This window comes from Mus caroli, unplaced genomic scaffold (assembly GCF_978045245.1).
Source record: "Mus caroli unplaced genomic scaffold, Mus_caroli_1 scaffold_7, whole genome shotgun sequence".
Classification (NCBI taxonomy): domain Eukaryota; kingdom Metazoa; phylum Chordata; class Mammalia; order Rodentia; family Muridae; genus Mus; species Mus caroli.
In genome coordinates, this window is record NW_028227262.1 from 63,661,318 (window position 1) to 63,680,359 (window position 19,042).

General features: G+C 37.9%; 1 protein-coding gene across 6 annotated transcripts in view; it reads right to left on the reverse strand.

Moving 5' to 3' along the window:
- LOC110295677 (ALMS1 centrosome and basal body associated protein) overlaps positions 1 to 19,042 on the reverse strand; it is a 108,773-nt gene that overhangs the window by 47,740 nt on the left and 41,991 nt on the right. For all 6 annotated transcript variants that reach the window (XR_015047609.1, XM_085840467.1, XM_085840466.1 and 3 more), the window contains 4 exons: positions 18,349 to 18,482; positions 13,223 to 15,018; positions 3,613 to 3,842; positions 1,771 to 1,896 (listed from right to left, as the gene is read on the reverse strand). Coding sequence is in view for 5 of the 6 variants with exons in the window: in XM_085840467.1 (XP_085696593.1) it covers positions 1,771 to 1,896; positions 3,613 to 3,842; positions 13,223 to 15,018; positions 18,349 to 18,482 (2,286 nt within the window). In the remaining variant the exon portion in view is untranslated. The remainder of the gene's footprint in view (positions 1 to 1,770; positions 1,897 to 3,612; positions 3,843 to 13,222; positions 15,019 to 18,348; positions 18,483 to 19,042) is intronic.

Below are 19,042 nucleotides of genomic sequence, written 5' to 3' on the forward strand. Positions count from 1 at the left end.
GAAATTTAGGGTCATCACATGTTCAAATATTCTTTTCTCTGTTTCTGTCTCTCTTTTCAGTTTAATGTAGAAGAAACTCAGTGATAGAATTGATATTATAAAGAACTTACTAATAAATTTGCTTAAGTTATTCATGTAGTTATTCATGTAGAATTTAGCCTCCAAATTATCTAAGACTGGTAATGTGCTACCAAGGTCTGTTAGGGATAAGCAAAATTTAGGATGCCACAATGTAAATGTTTACTCATTAGTATTGACCGGCTGCCACCAGGCTCCATTCTCACAACAAAGGCATGCCTCTAAAGTAGCTGCTCTCAACCTGTGAGTCTCACCCCTTCCAGAAATCCCTATCTCCAAAACTATTAAATTACAATTTATAACAGTAGTAAAATTATATTTATAAAGTAGCAGCAAAAATAATCTTATGATTGGGGGTCACTACAACATGAGGAACTGTATTAGGAAGACTGTAACCACTGCCCAAAAGGGAAGCTCAAGGGGAGGTCTGCCCTTAAGTACTCTGAGCTCTTATCAGGAAAGACATAATCTGCCAGGTGAGCAAGACAACAGTGGGTAGCAACTACTTGAAAAAGAACACTGGTATATTTAAAATAAATCTTGCAAAATGTAATAACTTTGCGTGTGCAAATCTGCCTAAATGGCCAGACTTGCAGTCTCTTGTTTCCTCTGAAACTGTTTTCATCATAGCCTGGGGCAGGGATGTAAGCATGACTGTCTATAGGATGCGTGCACCTAAAGTGTACAGAGGTTAGGAAGTCTGCTGCTGCTCAGTGCCAGCTCCTATGATCAGATGCTTTAGTAGGAAGCGCTTCCTTCATTTCTAAGCAGACAGTGATTTCTCACTGAGACAGCACACCATTTCTATTACCTTTTAGTCCCTCCACAGGCAACTTAATGGTGCCCCATAGAACTCTGGGGTTCCATTCTTTTTCTCTTTTGTCTATTTCTCACACACCACACGGAATCATCTCAATGGACCTATCTTTAGGTTCACTGTCTCTTCTGCCTGAACTTCATCTGTTGAGTTCCTCTAGAAAATAAATTTGTGCTTTTCAAGTCAAAAATTATATTATAGTCCCTTCTAATAAATCCTATCTCTTTAGAACATTATCTGGTAAGACAATGTTTTTATATTTTTCCTTAGTTCTTCAAAAGTTGTTTCATTTAGATTACTAAACACTTTAATTAGTTAAGTATTTGTGTATTAAGTCCAATGTCTGGGATTCCTCAAGCACTTTTTTCCTGTGTATGGAACATATTGTATCTTGTGTTTTTCCTTTTTAATTTTTGTTGCAAGGTGGACACTTAAATAATATAATATACCAAATGTGAAAGTCACATTCTACTCCCACCTCAGGATTTGTTATTGTTTTATATTGTTTAGTAGCCTCTGAACCAGGGCTAAAGACTACACTTGATTGTATATGGCCATTAAAGTTCCTACTGAATTAGTGTGGTAGTGAGCTAATGCCTATGTGAAGACTGCTTTAAACAACTGAAACCAGTAAGTCTTCCAAGTCTCTGGCTCTGTGCTTATTCTAAAGGGGCTTTAATACCTACACAGGCAGCTGTCAACTCAATTTAGCCTTTTTTTTTCTCTTACACAAAGTCTCAAATAACTCACTTATTATGAATCAGAGGTTGCTTAAGGCATGAAAACCACCATATTTGACTAAAAAAATTTCATAATCAACCAGCCAGCACACAGTGTTTCTAAAAATAAAATCTTGAATAATTTTTGCATAATACCTGAATGTGAGCTCTCAACAGTGGTATCAGATTTGGAATCCAGATATGAAGGAACTCTTTTTAACAGTGGAACATAATACATCTTCGAACTACCAGATGGCTTATATGGTAACAGCACAGGCTGGGCTGAGAAGGAAAATATCAGAGCTGTTAGTAAGAAAGCAATGACTCTCCAAATACACACCGAGTACCTTTCACCTGCCAGGCAGTGCTCACATTTCTTGAAATACATGAATGATCTAAACATAAATTCACCTTTGCTTTCAACAGAAGACAGAATTCTAGAGATGGGAAATACATGACACAGTTAATTAAAATAAACAAGCAAGTTATCTGGCATTTTAAAAAGTCACAAGGTATATATCAAAGCTAAAAAGACATCAAAGCGAAAAAGTTAAGATCTGACTATTCAAAGATCATCAGTTTGGGGGCTGAAGAGATGGCTCAGTGGTTAAGGGCACTGACTTCTCTTCCAGAGGCCCTGAGTACAATTCCCAGCAACTACACGGTGGCTCACAGCCATTTGTAATGGGATCCAACGACCTCTTCTGGTGTGTCTGAAGACAGCAAGAGTGTACTCATATACATAAAATAAATAATTCTTTAAAAAATCATCAGTTTGATGTAGACTCTATCCATGTTTTTCTTCTGTTTATATACTCATCATAAAGTAAAAGTTTCAATTCAATTTTTCTGTTTTATAAGAAGAGTATTAATTTTATCCTATTCATATACAGAGAACTCTGATATAAATGTAGGTTTAAATTTTTTTCAGTTAGGTCTCCTTTCTTGTGGTTCTGCTACCATCATGACAGCTACAAATTCTAGGCAAGACACAAATTGTCCCATAGCCTGGATCTCAGAAACAGGCATTGGAGGCACATCGAAAATACTTTTGCCACCTGGGGCAAAACTCCAACTGGCTCAAAGGCCTGAGATATGAAGACAGATGTCTGGTTTTTTTTTTTTATATTTTTTATTAGGTATTTTCCTCATTTACATTTCCAATGCTATCCCAAAAGTCCCCCATACCCACCCCCCCAGATGTCTGTTATTTTAAACTACTGAAAATACATACACACCTGTATGTTAGAGTATGTGTGAATGCATATATATTTGGTAATCATACGAACTGGTATGTACATGTTAGATATGTATACACTATCAGTGAGCTATATCACCAGCATCCATTAGAGATTTGTTTTCTTTTCATGTATGTGTGTATATGGTTATGTGTACATGTGTATGTTCTTGTTCACATGTGTCGGGGTTCACATGTATGCACATTTCCATACAGCATACAGCATTCCTGAGTAACAGATGGTTATTTCATACACATTTTTTTTTTTCCCGAGACAGGGTTTCTCTGTGTAGCCCTGGCTGTCCTGGAACTCACTTGTAGACCAGGCTGGCCTTGAACTCAGAAATCCGCCTGCCTCTGCCTCCCAAGTGCTGAGATTAAAGGCGTGTGCCACCACCGCCAGGCTCGGATGGTTATTTCATAAGCAAGAAATACGCTATTACAATACATAGTTAAAGCCATATTACTATGAACCAAATGCCAACAGTTCTTACATGCTAAGTTTATTTTTACAAAAATCACTGGACAAAGTCAGTCAGCCATAGCAGCATGAATTTCATATACTCTTATTAACTCTATTTAAAATAAAGATGAAAATCCTATTCTTTTCACAGGTATGCAAACAAAAACTGAATACAGTAATATTGTAGCATAATGCTGATATTAAAATTAGGTTTAATGATGAGAAAGACAATTAACATTTTAAAGATAATTACACATAAGTTGGTTTAATGATGTAAAATTCAGTTATATCCTCTTACCGTCTTTGCCATGAGAAGCTGGGATTTGCTGCACTAAGGATGATGAGGCAAACCTGGATAGCTTTTGGGCCATGGGGTCTAGAATGCCCTGTCCACGATCATCCGCATGAATAACAATTTCAGATGAAAATGTGGTCTTTTCTGGACCTTCTGTTGTTATCTGAGTGATGGCATCAGATGATAACTTTCCAAAGGACGTAGTAAAGGAAACCTTACTCTGTTCTTGTGAACTAACAACAACAAAAACAGACAAAACTGCTCATATCTTTGGCAAGGAATATTTAAGTAACTATGCAATTGTAAGTATAGTGATCTCGCATGTTAACAACCTATTTCCATAGTATTCTTCATTTTGTAAGATATATAGTAAAAATGGATCAAGCATATGTTTATTATTTATTCCAAAATCATTTTAATTTCTAATACCTTTATGTAATTTAACTGAAGAAACAGTACTTCTTAGTTAAAATTAATAGACTCATTTATTTGTTTAATTTGAAAATTAATATAAACTATATTAAATGCCCAGAGGACACAAAGATAAACATGAAACAAAATCTTCCCATAAAGGAATCATAATGGTAGAACCAGAAGTTCTTTTTGTTTGTTTGTTTTTTCGAGAGAGGGTTTCTCTGTGTAGCCCTGGCTGTCCTGGAACTCACTTTGTAGTCCAGGCTGGCCTCGAACTCAGAAATCCCCCTGCCTCTGCCTCCCGAGTGCTGGGATTAAAGGCGTGCGCCACCATGCCCGGCAGAACCAGAAGTTCTAAAGGGTGTGTCTGTGTGTATTTAATCAAGATTATTGAGAATTCATGTTAAAACAAAGTAAATGAATGATTGAATAAACAAACATCTAGGAAGGCTAGTTTTGCTTATGAAAAATTCCACAGAACATGCACACACCAAAGAAGGTAAGGCTTAACTCCAACTCACAAACCCCCAAGTATAGGCTGGATCTCAAGGAATACAGCCTAAAAAGTGAGAAACCCATCTACCTACTGAGCAAAGATGACATCACATTATACTTGTGGGTTTAATTCCCCCTATCCGATGTGAGGATAAATTTCATTTGTGGTATTCTTTCCTCAGATTTAAAGCTTCAGTCTAATCACAAGAAAACATCAATCAAACTGGAACGGAGGATCTATTTAACAAATGTCTGGCATTCTTCAAAATTGCCAAGTCCATTTAAAAACAAGGAAGGAAAAAGAATTGTCATATACTGAAGAGGGCTAGAGATACTTGCATTGTCATAGCAAAATCCACAGGCTGTGTGGCCTTTAAACAGAACTCACTGATTACCAGTCTGGAGGCTCAGAAGGACAATGAGGCAGTGAGATGCTGTGTCTTGTGAGGACCTCTATTTCCTGGTTCATAGACGCTGCCATGCGTCCATGATGGGAGGGACGTCTTTGGATAAAGGCATTGAGCTCATTCACTCTCACCCTAAACACTTCTTTGATGCCATAGCTCCAAACACCATTGTAGTAGGGATTAGATTTTAATATGTGACTTTTGAAGAAACTAAGTATTTAAACTACCACATTCTGTTCCTGATTTCCAAAACTCATGTCCTCACATGCAAATATACTCATTCCATCCCTATAGTCTTAACACATTACAGTAAAATCTCTGAGGTTAAGTCCTGAGTGTCATCTAAGTACTACCTTCATCAGAGGGAGATTCAATGTACAATTTATATGCAGACAAACTGTTCTCCAACTATGAACCAATGACATAAAACATAGTATGTCCTTCCCAAATACAACAGTATCATTCCATAAGGGAAAGAGAGAAAGGGAAATCTCAAATCTTAAATCTCAATAATCTTGAACAGAAACTCTGACCTCTCGCCCCTGTGACTCTGGCAGCCTTTAGGGCTTCTCCCAATGACCCTTCTCTCAGTGGCTCTCTTAATCACTTCACCACAATGTTGCTGGGTATAGCACATACATGGGGTTCTAGAGCCACACCTGAGATGTTGAAGGAGTGAAGTGACATAGAATATGGGACAGAAAATCTGTAGGACAGCACTGAGCATTAAGCACAAACACAAAGACCTGAAATGTCTCCTTTGAAATAATGACCCCAAGTCCCTGCACTTTGGGTTAGCAGCAGAAAGGACACCAACAGCACTTGAATTGCCTTTGGATATGTTCTCCAGTATTCTTAGTTATAAGAACAGAGCTGGCTGATCCATACTTACTTTATCAAATGGCCACTTGGCCATTATACTAGTGTTCTCTGCCAAACATACTTTCTCATTTTTATAATACAGAAATGCTAGATTTTTTCAACAAATAATCTCTACTTCTTTTCATATTAAAATTTTATCATTAAATCATTTCCTTCATTGCAGAAGAGGTGGTGGGCAAAATGTAAGAGCTGGAAATGGGAGCAGTGCTCTGAAATACTGTCTTTTGGATATAACGGCCATTGTAGTAAAAATCTCACAGCAGCTGTGGTACCCGCACAAGACACATACAGGTTCTGATGTGTCAATATTCCAGCAATAACAGCCCACTTCTTGATGAGAAGCTACTGGCAATTAATGGCTGATGAATGTGGAAGAGAAAATATACACGCGGAATTCCTTCTAGCAATCATGCAGCTTCTCCTATTTCTTTCTTTTTAAATTTAATTTTATTTGTAATTCATTTTTTACACTCCATATTTCATTCCTCACCCCTCCCCACCCCACCCTACCTCCATGTGAATGCCCCCACTCCCACCCCCACCTGACCTCTAAACTCCCTGGGGCCTCCAGTCTCTTGAAGGTTAGGTGCTTCAAATGTGGAAGAGTTAATTTTATTCAGGGTAACCACTGCTAGTTAAGTTGCTAATGATCTAATTAATAATAACTCTGTGCACATGCAAAATGATAATAAAGTTAAATAAATTAACATTTTAAAAAACTTACTTTTCTTACTCTATTACTTACTAACCAACATCTAAGAAAAGCCAAGCTGTACCTTCAATACTTAAGAGATTTCAGCCAAGTTCCTCACTCACAAGTTCTCCCTTCCCAAAACGATTATTTCATCTAATTTTCTTAACTTCCATATTGTTTTAAAATCTAGAGTCTATGTATGAGAGAAAGTTCGATGTAATATGTGTGCCTGCATCTGGCATGTCTCAAGCTTAGCTAATGATCTCTACCTCTACTCATTTTCCTGCAAAGGACTTCATTTCAGTTTTCTTCATGGCTGAATAGAACTCCATTTTTTATAGATAGCATATTTTCTTTATTCATTTATCCCCTGCTGAACATCGAGTCTGATCCTGTGACCTGACTATTGTAGATAGTACAGTCGTCAGCACAGATACTCAGTTTTCTTCAGTGGTAAACTTATATTCCCAGAACTGGTAGAATTAGATCCTAAGGTACTACAGTTTTGGTTTTTGAGGACTGCCACATTACCTTCCACACCAGCTGTACTAAAATTTATATCCCCACCAATACTGTCCCCTTCCCCTGCATCCTTGCCAGCATTTGTTTGATTTCTTGATATCAGCTACTCTGACTAGAGTGAAATGGAATCTCAGCCTAGTTCTGATTTGCATTTCCTGATGGGTAAAGATACCAAGTATTTTTCCATAAATTTATAGAGCATTTGTATTTACTCTTTAGAGAATTGCTCATTTTTTCCATTTATTGATTGGGTGATAAGAGTTTTGATGCATACTTTTTTGAGTTCCTACTATTTCCCAGATAGTAGTTCCAGTCAGATGAATATATGGAAAGATTTTCTTGCATTCTATATGCTATCTTTTCATTCTGATTAAAATTTCCTTTCTCTGCAGAAGCTTTTTAACTTGAAATGTAGTCTATCAACTCTTGCTCTAACCTCCTAAGCCACAGGAAGTCAAAGACCATGTGTGCCCATGTCTTGAAGTACTTCTTCTATACTTTCCTACAGGAGTTTTAAAGGCTTAAGCCTTATGCCGAGATCTTAATTTTTAAATTGACTTTTGTGTACAGGAAGAGGCCTGCTCTCTGTCTGCCATCCCATCCCAAGTCCCCCCCCCAACACACACATACACACACACACACACACACACACACACACACACGTGATTGCTTTCTTCTCTCTCCCAAGTGGGACTGATATACAAGATACAGCCACAGGATTCAAAAGGCTCCACAAGCTGAAGTGCCCTGTGAGCATCTCCTATTGCTAATGTTACAGCTTCATGGTATATTTGCTGCTGTGGTCAGAATGCTTCTGTGGTCAAAAAAAGCTCATAGAACCTTCCACAGTCACACCTCTGACCCATAATTGTTTCTATCTGGAAGAATTACAGGGATGGAATGGAGAGAGGCCTGAGGAAAAGAAGGTCCAGCGACAGGCCCAAAGTGGGATCCAGCTCAAGGGGCGGTCCCAAAGCCTGACACTATTACTGAAGCTATGGAATGCTCCCAAAAAGGGATCTATCATGACTGCCGTCCGAAAGACCCAACAAGCAGTTGAAAGAGTCAGATGCAGTTATTTGTACACACTCAACCAATGGACAGAAGCAGCTGACCCCTGCTGTTGAATTAGGGAATGCTGAAAGAAGCTGAGAAGGGCAATTCTGTAGGAGGACCAGCAGTCTCAATTAATCTGGACCCCCACCCCCACCCAGATCTCCCAAACACTGGACCAAACAGACAGCATACACCAGCTGATATGAGGCCCCTAGCACACATACAGTGAGGACTTCCAGGTCTGTGTTCATTCAAAGATGAAGTACCTAATCCTGAAGAGACTAGAGGTCCCAGGGAGTTTAGAGGTTGGGGTTAGGGGGTAGGGGCATCCATGTGGAGATGGGGGGTGGGGGGTAAGATGTGGGATGTGGAGCAATCGGAGGATGGATGGGGAGGGGCGGGGAATGGAATATGGAGTGTAAAAGGTGAATTACAAAAAAAAATTAAATTAAAAAAAAGAAAGAAATAGAAGCTGAGTGATTCCTGGAAGGAATTCTGTGACTATATTTTCTACAAATATAAAGTTTTCAAAAATAAATCTAGTTTCTTTTGGTGGTGCTTTTCTCTAACTCCAAAAAAGATAAAAATTAAAAAAAAAAAAAAGGAAAGGAAAGGAAACATAGTGTGTTGCATTAGAAAAAAATGAACATACCCAAAACACAGAAAAACTTTTAAAACTTTATATCTGAACAACCATCCTAAGAGTGAAATGTGAATAATCATTTTATATAGCAACAAAATAAGGTTTCAACTCAACATTCCTATTCAACATTTTAGTAAACTGTTAGTGATATGCAGAAAGTGTTAGTGGGCAGAAAGAAATAGAAAAAAAAGGTAAATGAGTCAAAATGTAAAAAGCCGTAAATATCATGTACATAACCAATAAAAAATACTATATAACCTGAGAATAAAACTGACTTTTTAAATTGCCAGATATAAGATAAAAAAAATGCTTTAAAATCCATTAAAAATTTCCATCTCAGGAAAGTTATAAATTTAAAATATAGAAATATCATACATGATACTATAAAAGTATCAAATAACTAGTGAGTATAATAAAAGATATAAGAACTCTATTAATATAGGAAGAAGGTCAAGGATGGCCTTAAAAAGATCTCAGGTTTTAATTGGTAGCTGAAGATCATTAACCCATCTAAAACAGGGTTTAATGTGTAGTCTTGGCTGTCTTAGAACTAGTTCTGTAGACCAGGCTGGCCTTGAACTCAAGAATGATCTGCCTGCCTCTGCTTCCTGAGTGCTGGGATTAGACATGTTCACCACCACTGCTAGCTTTATCTCTTTGAAAGTTATTTTTTTAAACATTTTTTTTCTGTTTTTTATTTTATGTGCATTGGTGTCTTGCCTGAATGTATGTCTGAGTGAGAATGCCAGATATGGAGTTACCGACCGGTATGAGCTGCCATGTGGGTGCTGAGAATTAAAACCAGGTCCTCTGGAAGAGCAGTCAGCTCTCTTAACCCCTGAGCCATCTCTCCAGCCCTTGAAAGTTTTACTCTATAACTTAATATATAGGCCAAGCTGGCTTAGAATTTATGACAACCCTTCTTTTGCCTCAGCTTCACAGATGCCTGAGTCACCACATTCAGCTTCTCAGAACTATTTTTCTGTTACTCTGTGTTTATTTCAAATAAAAAGGAAAATGCAAAGCAGCATAAATAGCCAGGGCTCATGGCACACACCAAGAACCCCAATATGTGAGGCAGGGTGATGACAAGGTTGAACTACAGGGAAGAGTCTATGAGAACAGAAAGAGGCTGGGTGTGGTGCACGTCTTTAATTCCAGCATTTAGAAGGAAGAGGCAGGCAGATTTCTGTGTGTTCAAGGCCTAGAATAAGGGGGGAGAGAGAGAGAGAGAGAGAGAGAGAGAGAGAGAGAGAGAGAATATTAAAAATAAAAACAGTAAGTCATAAGCCACTCAGATAAGAAAGCATGATTCTGTATAGTTATAAATAATAAGCTGAATTTGCTAAATACTAAGATATTTATATAATTTTAAAGAATCTCAGAACATATTTAATTACATAGAGAAAAAGCCTAAAAATAGTAACATGTAAGATGAGGCTCTAACATGCTGGGACTGAGCCCACATCTGCAGGGCTTTAGGGGGTTCCCAGCTGACATGAGCATTAGGGCAGAAATCTCACCAGTGTCCCCAATTAGAGCCGTCCTTCTGGGATACAGACAAGGGTATGGGATGGGAAAGCAGGCAGGCTACACTGCCATGGGTACAAGTGGAGGGGTGATAAAAATCTACTTCCAACCCTACGAGGTACATATATCAGTTAATTAAAATGTTAGAATTTCTTATATTCTATCTAAATCCATAAACATTCTTTTTCCTATTTTTGTATTTTAGCTATACAAATGTTGTTCTTGTTTTTATTATCTTAACAATCTGTTTCTTACCTTTGGAGATTTGAATTGACCTTATAGTCAATTCAATAATTTGTAATAGTATTATCTCAGTTTATGGATGGAAAGATGTGTCTTATTTCATTCAAGATGCTAACATATCATAAATAAATAACTGATTAAAAACACACACACCAAAAAAAAATAGTAACATGTAGCTGCTACAGCCTTACTAAGTAATTCAAGTGATGGTTTTCAATCATGTAACAAATTAAAACTATGTAACATGTTATGATATAATGATGAGAGTCAATATAATTTGTGCTGGTCGGCTGAGATGTAACAATCCCCCTCACATCCTGCCATCATAATTCCTGCCACTTCCATCACTGTCCCTTCCCCCACTACGATGAACTGTATATTCCCAGCCCAGCCAAGAGAAACTTCTATAACTGATATTCTCTGTAAGAAGTATTGCTCCTCGTCCATTCATTTATCCCTCTTTTAATTATTTACATCAGTACAGACTCAGTCATATCTCTTTCACACTTTGAGTTGTAATTCAGTGCTTAAGTTACTCAGTTTCTGAGAGCAGTGATTTCAGGATTTTGCCCTACTCCCACTCCAGCCCAGAATTAGCCAGTTCTCTAAAGAACTCTTTGCTTTTTTCTTTTTTTTTTTTTTAAGATTTATTTATTTTTATTTATATGAGTACACTGTAGCTGTCTTCAGACACACCAGAAGAGGCCATCAGATCCCATTACAGATAGTTGTGAGCCACCATGTGGTTGCTGGGAATTGAACTCAAGACCTCTGGAAGGGCAGTCAGTGCTCTTAACCACTGAGCCATCTCTCCAGCCCAAATTCTTTTCTTTTGTATGCAGCATAGTATTTCATCTATTTACAAACCCTGAAGTAAGCTCCAGATTTGTTACTGGATGTCATTGCTCGTAACCCCTTTTACTGACGGTTAGACTGATTGGCCAACAAGTCTCAAGGATCTCTCTCCTCACTCCTCTCTCTTCTCTCTTCTCTCTTCTCTCTCTCTCTCTCTCTCCTTTAATTTTCAAGGTTTTAAACCCAGGAACTGAGTAAGCACTGTAAACATGAAGCTTAGCAGTTAGTATATTCTCAATAAGGAGCTTCTTTATTAGTTCATACTTATAATTTATTTTCTTGTTTATATTTTTATCTCAATTTTAAAGAAACTCATCTCCAATAAGTTGGCATTTAAACCTTGAAGGGAATAATGAATACTGTACACAAATCTGCTATACTTTTAATTTCTAAACATTACTTTTAATTTCTAAACATTAAAATAAAATCCACCACTTATGATTTATAATATTCAAGCCAAAAGTTGACACCTTTGATTTCTTACCCAAATTCAGTCCTTAATCACTTCAGATTTGTAAAGGACTTTTCAACTTCTCAACACTTTCCTTCTACAACATCTCAAAAGAGTGTCAAAGATACTAAATAATTTGTTCAAAATTGTGGATAACAGAAAGTTACTAGTAGTGTTCAAGAATGTGCAAAAAACACCACTATGCAGAAGTTCTTGCCTTGTTAAAATGAACTGCTGATGAGCAATTCTCCTCCCACCAATATCATTTGGCACAAGAAACAATGTTAGTGTTTTAGAGTCAATCAAGGAAACAAGATGTCATCAAGACTAAGTGAGATTATGTATCAATGTCACTCAAGCCCATAGATTTTTGAATAAACCCTTCTTCCTTCCTTCTTCCCAAGCCCTGGGAAGAAGTAGTATGCTACCTTCTCATCCATTTACATACAGGTAATTCTTTCTCCTTAGCCATAAAAAAGACTTATGAAGTTAAAACTAAATCAGCGATGAATTACTAATACTGATTGAGTAAGACAGATCTAATTAACCTGTCCTTGAACTTAGTTTCCTTGCTGTAACACGAGGTAAGAGAGGCTTCTCATCCAGGAACATCAAAATCATATGCATTAACTGTCGGGCTGGCTACAGTGCTGTGTGTCAGAATAACACAACACTGTAAAGTCATGGGGCTTTAAAGGAAGTCTCTAAAAAATACAAAATATAATAGAGAAATCGTGAGCTAGAAAGGAGAGAGAGAGAACTATATACAAAGAGAGTAAAATTGCAAGCAGAAATAAGGTTAATCCTGACTGTGAAGTTAACTGGATTGAGAAATGACTGGATGTGTTTGAGGGCATTTAATTAGATCATGACAACTCTGATAGATTAAATTACTGATGAATTCAAAATATAAACAGACTACTGGGAGATGGTAAGGTAGGAAATAGTTGGGAGAAATTAGATCACCGTGGGTATTTTCTTGGAGGCTCCTCCACCTCATCCTCTTGTTGCTATGTGATACTGAAACAAGCAAACATCACTTGACCTCTCTATAACTATGGCCAAAGTAAATCTCTCCACTTATGCTGCTACCTTCCAGGATCTTCAGAGAATCTCCAATATAAAAATAAGTAGTAATTATACTACCGGCTGACCAATGGCTCTTTTCAAAGTTTCCAATTTCTTACATCTGATGACAAATCTTACAAAAAGTTCTTCCCATGTTACTTCACGTTTCACATTTACAATACCTTCACATGTTCACTTACTTACATACCTCTTAAGACCAGACCAGTTAGATTCAGTGTTCTATAAAGAAATCACATTGCCCTCCTCCAACCCCAAAGTCTTTCAGATTGCTTAACTATTTAAAATTCTTTGTTACAAATCCCATCAGTTTGCCTGTTATCACAGTGACTCACCCATCTGCAGATACTGGAGTCCCCTCTGGTTTGGAATATCCTTCCAAATTTGAAATGTTCACTTGTGTTTGCCTTGAGGTTACTATCTGGCTATTCTGAGGAGGTTTGGTTTTCAAGTCCTGAAAAATAGTCTTACTATCTGGAAGAGAAGACTGTGCGACTTGGAAGTCCAGTGGAGATTTAGGTCCTAGAAAAACTAAAGATTCTTGATCCTGTGCTACTGGTTTACAGGTCAGTAATTTGGAGGTTGGTTCCAATGACCTTGAAGATATAATTTGCAGATCAGAGTTAAACTCACTATTAATCCTTGTTTTAGAAGCAGGATCCAATGAATGAAACCTTTCACCTAAGGTTCCACTATCCAACTTGGAAGAAGTCTTGGGACAAAGAGTAATACGAACACATGAAAGTGCTTTTCTATTTGAAGGTGGAGTAGATGCAGCTGTACAGTGGTCAGGGGCTGACTGGGAGATCGCATGACTGACCTTGGCTTTAACATTTACCATATTAGAAAAGTATGACTGAGGTATATGTTGAACCTCTTCTAACTCATAATCCTGACCTTGAGAAAGAAGAGAGTTCTGTCTTCTCGTGTGACCAACTACGTCTGGAGGTTTGCATTGTTGCTGATCAGGAAAATCGGGAGAAGGGTCTGCAACTATATAATCCTGGCACTTAGGAAAGAAAGAGTGATCTTCTCTTATTTCATGATCTACATGTGGGGCTTTGCTTTGTTCAGAGAGTTTTGGCTGTTCAAGAAAAATGCAAGAAGCAATTTCTGGACAAGAGGGAGAAGGGTATTTTCTCATATGACGATCTGTACGTGGGGTGTGGCTTTCCTCAAAGAGCTCTTGTTGTTCAAGAAAAATGCAAGAAGGAAGATCAGGAGTTACAGTTACATTCTTCTCTTTTACCTCTACTGTAGAAGTTAGTTTGTCCTGGCTAACAATGGTATCCTTACCAGAAAATTGAACTTCCTTGAAATTGCTAACATTTGTACTGACATTGGGTTCAGAATGGCTGACTTTAAAATCTAATCTTTGTAAGAGTTTTTCTTTTTGATGAGAATGCTCAAAATCAACAGGTAATTTTTGCCTTTGCCTACTACCATCAGCTAAAATAGTCACCGGTGTAGAACCATGCCTTTCAAGTGATGACTGCAAAGAGGTTTTCTGTTTAAGATCTCTAGGAGAAATCTGCTGTTCGGGGATATGAGGCTTAAATACCCCTAAAGATGGCCCACTACTCTGGCTACCTGCAGTAACACCAACCTTACAACCAGAGGAATCAGAAATGCACTCAGAGTGTTCGTGAGAAGAAAAAGTGATGGCAGTAGTGAACTGCTTCTTGGGCTCAGGGGGCAGTATTTGAGATGAGGAAGGAAAATCCATTTCTTTAGCTGGCACACAAGTAGGTTCTACTAATTCTGATGGCTGGGGATCCATGTATGCATGGACTGGCATTCCAACACCCTTGCTAATTTTGATGTCATCGGGTAAAAGTTTTTGAAATGGGGAATGACTCTGTAACTGAAAGGAATTCCCTACTTTGAAACAGGGATTGCTCTGTTCTATTGATCTGGAAAGGTTGATGTGCCTGCCTCTCCATGATGATGGGCTCCGATGTCCTCTAAGCAAGTCTGAAGGTTCAACAGATCGAAAAGCACCATGGCAGCTGTCTGGCCGTGGTTGTTCAGCAGTAAGAGTCCTGAAACATCCTTTCTCATGGCTCTCAATAATAATTCGACTACATACAGCTTCAGGCAAACATCTTATGCCTCGTGGACTCCGTAAGCCCTAGAAAATATAAAAAGTAATCCAATAGACATATACTGATTAGTTTTATATCCAAGCTAAAAATAACCACAAGTGTTATCTTCTTTGTCTATAAGACAGATTAAGGAACAGCAGGGAAAAAAAAATGAAACTTTACAGAATAAAATGGCCCATGATAATGAAGAACACTTAGGAAACTCTTTAAAAATTGTTCTACTTGGAGCTGGAGAGATGGCTCACAGTGGTTAAGAGTACTGACTGCTCTTCCAGGACCCATGTGCAGTTCACAGCACCCAAATCAAGCAGGTCACAACCATCTATAAATTGAGCTCCAAGAAGTCAATGCCTCTGGCCTCCAAGGGCACCTACATTCATGTACACATGCCTACATGCAGACACACAGGTATATACATACTTAAAAATAATAAAAGTAGTCAGGTGTGGTGATGCATGCTTTTAATTCTAGCACTCAGGAGGCAGAGGCAGATGGATCTCTGAGTTGGAGGACAGCCTGGTCTATAGAGCAAGTTCAAGGATAGCCAGGACTATGCAGGAAAAATCCTGTCTTGAAAAACCAATGATGATGATGATGTTAATAATAATAACTTAAGTAGATTTACTTAAATAAATTATTATTATTCCTAAAAAGAACATATACACTCATATCAAACACATACCAAAAAAAGAAAAAAATCAAACAGCAGTGGGGCTTGTGGGAAGCTCAGTGGTAAAGCACTTCCCAACCATGAATGATGTATAAGTTTGATCCCCAGCATAACACACAAATAGGAAGAGCAACATAAAAATGTCAATAAGCACTCGGGAGGCAGAGGCAGGTGGATATCTGAGTTCGAGGCCAGCCTGGTCTACAAAGTGAGTTCCAGGACAGCCAGGGCTACACAGAGAAACCCTGTCTCAAAAAACCAAAAAAAAAAAAAAAAAAAAAAAAAAAAAGTCAATAAACAGGATATAAAAATGAGGATATTAAAAGAATGTTCAACATCAAAAAAGGGCATCTCTGTGAATTAGTCTCAATTCAAATATTTCAGTTATTTGAAATAAGAAAGGCCAATACACACAAAAAAATGCATGTATATGACTTCATTTTATGAAGACTAGACTAGGGTTTGACAAGTGTTACAGAAGAAGTAAGAAGGGAGGTGCACAGATATAGCTATTATATATAAGGACAGCCTCAGACAGTTTGTGAAGTATCAGTTTTTAGTATCCTGACTATAAAGCAAATGTCATAACTCTGGGGAAGATCATTAAAATTTTGCAAGACATTGGCTGGGCAAAGTAGTGTATGCCTTTTATCTCAGCACTTGAGACAGGTAGGCACATCTCTTGTGAATTCAAGGCCAGCCTAGTCTACAAAGTAAATACCAAGTCAACCAGACCCTGTCTCAAACTAAAACAAAACAAAACAAAAAAACCCCTTTGTAGGACATGATCAGTAAAGAAACTGGATACAGCAGGACACATATCCTCTCTCCATATCATTTCATACAGCTGCATGAAATGCTACAATTTAAAACAATAGTTGGCTTAAAAAAAAAAACTTACGCCGGGCGTGGTGGCGCACGCCTTTAATCCCAGCACTCGGAAGGCAGAGGCAGGCGGATTTCTGAGTTCGAGGCCAGCCTGGTCTACAAAGTGAGTGCCAGGACAGCCAGGGCTACACAGAGAAACCCTGTCTCGAAAAACCAAAAAAAAAAAAAAAAAAAAACTTAAAATACACGGAATTGCCATTTTTTAATGTGCAGCTTCTGATTAACCTGGAACCTCCTGACAGAACACTGGGAAACAAATGCCTTAATCTGAGAAATAAATTTCCTCCACTTTCAAAACTAGAAATCATTACATATTGGTATTCATCTAAAATGTATTTATATTTCTCTTTCTCAGTGGCCTACTTCCTCCTGTGGCATCTTTCAAGTTTTCATAGTAAACAAATTCATAATGATTTTTCTACTTTAAAAACTCTTTAGAGTATTTGGGAGGCAAGATGACCCAGGAAGTAAAAACATTTGCTGCCAAGCCTGACTCAGTTCAATCCCCAGAACCAACATAGCAAGAGAAAAGAATAGAATCTTACAAATTGTTCTCTGACCTTCACAGGCATACTGTGGCACCCTCCCCACAAAATTAATGTATGTAAATTTTTTTCTGAATTCTTATTGCTTTAGTACCTGTCAAACACTATTTTTACACTATTCTTCCTAAAATCTTATAAGTCAACATACTGACAGATGTGCAAGAGGTCCTCTTTTTAAAAGCAACTGTTAATAGCCAAAACATGGTATTTAAGGTGTCCAATAGGGATGTGGAAGAAAAAAAATGTGGTATATTTACAATGTGGAACTTTACCCTCATAAAGAATGAATACATCTGATTTTCGGTTTTTTTGTACATGAGTGTTTTACCTGTATATATGTGTACTATAGGTATGTCTGGTAACTTTGGGGGCCAGAAGACAGTGTCAGATCCCCTGGAACTGGAGTCATGGATGATTGTGAACTACCATATGGATGCTGGGAACTGAACCCTGATACTCTTCAAGGACAACTGCTCTTAACCACTGAGGCATTTCTCCAGCCCACATCATGCTGGTTCTATGTAAAATTCAAAGGCATACTGAAGAGCAGAAAGCCAACCCATGTCAGGATTAGAAATAAAGATAAGTCTAGGGAAGAAGATCCAAAACAAAGTCATTTTTCAGGGGTTGGGGAGTGCTGATTTGGTTTGGTTTTTGAAATACAATCTGGCTAAGTAGCCCTTGCTGGCCTTGAACTTGTGATTCTCTGGACTTAGCCTCCCAAATACTAGGATTAAAGTACATGCTACCATGTCCAGTTTAATGGTATCTGTTAATGTTCTGTTTCTAAAGCTAAACAGGAAACACAGGAAGAATTTTTTTTTTTTTTTTTTTTTTTTTTTTTTAGATAAATGCTTCCATTCAAGAAACAGTCCACTAAAGGGGGGCAGGGGAAGAACCACTATTAAAAAGAAAGCTGTTTTACATAAAACTACTTGAACTCTACTTTCAAACAGAACATACACTTCTGAATCTGAGCTTACATCTGAATTATAAGATGTAATGGAGAAGTTTAACCTCTCAACTGTAAAAATGCATTGGCAAAAACCTCAATTATTGTTTTACTACTACGATAATTTTGGAATAAATCAAAACTTAAAGAATCTAGTCCTTCAATCTTAACTTTTAGAGAATTAAGACTCTAAGACTTTAGCACAAGATTATAGCAACTCATCTGGAGTCATCAGTAAGGCAGCGCTCTCGTCTCTACTGCCCTCTTTCACAGTTTCAGTTTGCACTTCTAGGTTTTATACCTCAGACACGTGAGTTGCTCTTCCATGACCAAACAACTTTGCTTTTATCTCTTCTACTTTCCTCCTGTCATCTTCATTTAATTCTGAAATGGAGTATCCACGGTCACGTCCTAAATTAAACTTTAGATTCCAGGCTAGAGAGAAATCACAGAACAGTTGAGATTTAAAAACTGTGAAACTGTTAATTTTTAAATTACTATTCAAGTAAAGAAAACCGCAATATCTGCCCTTTAATGCACAACACAAAGCTGAGCATTTGGTCTCAAGTGTGTGACACACTAGTTGATAAGAGGCCATTTCATTGAAGAGTCTGACCATCTACCAAAGCAGGGTATTTCTATGTAATCCAGGGTGTGGTGGTTTGAATATTCTTGGGCTCACTCTTAGGAGGTGTGGCCTTGTTGGAGGAAGTGTGTCATTGTGGATATGGGCTTTAAGATCCTGCGAGCTGCCTGGAAGCCAGACTTCTACCAGCCTTCAGATGAAGATATAGAAGTCTCAGCTCCTTCTGCTGGATGCTGCTATGCTCCTGCCTTGATAATAATGAACCTGTAAGTCAGCCCCAATGAAATGTTGTCCTTATAAGAGTCGTCTTGGTCATGGTATCTGTTCATAGCAGTAAAGGTTTACACAGGGTAATTCTAAACTTATGATCTCTGCACCTCAGCCTCCTAGTACAGAGATTACAATTATG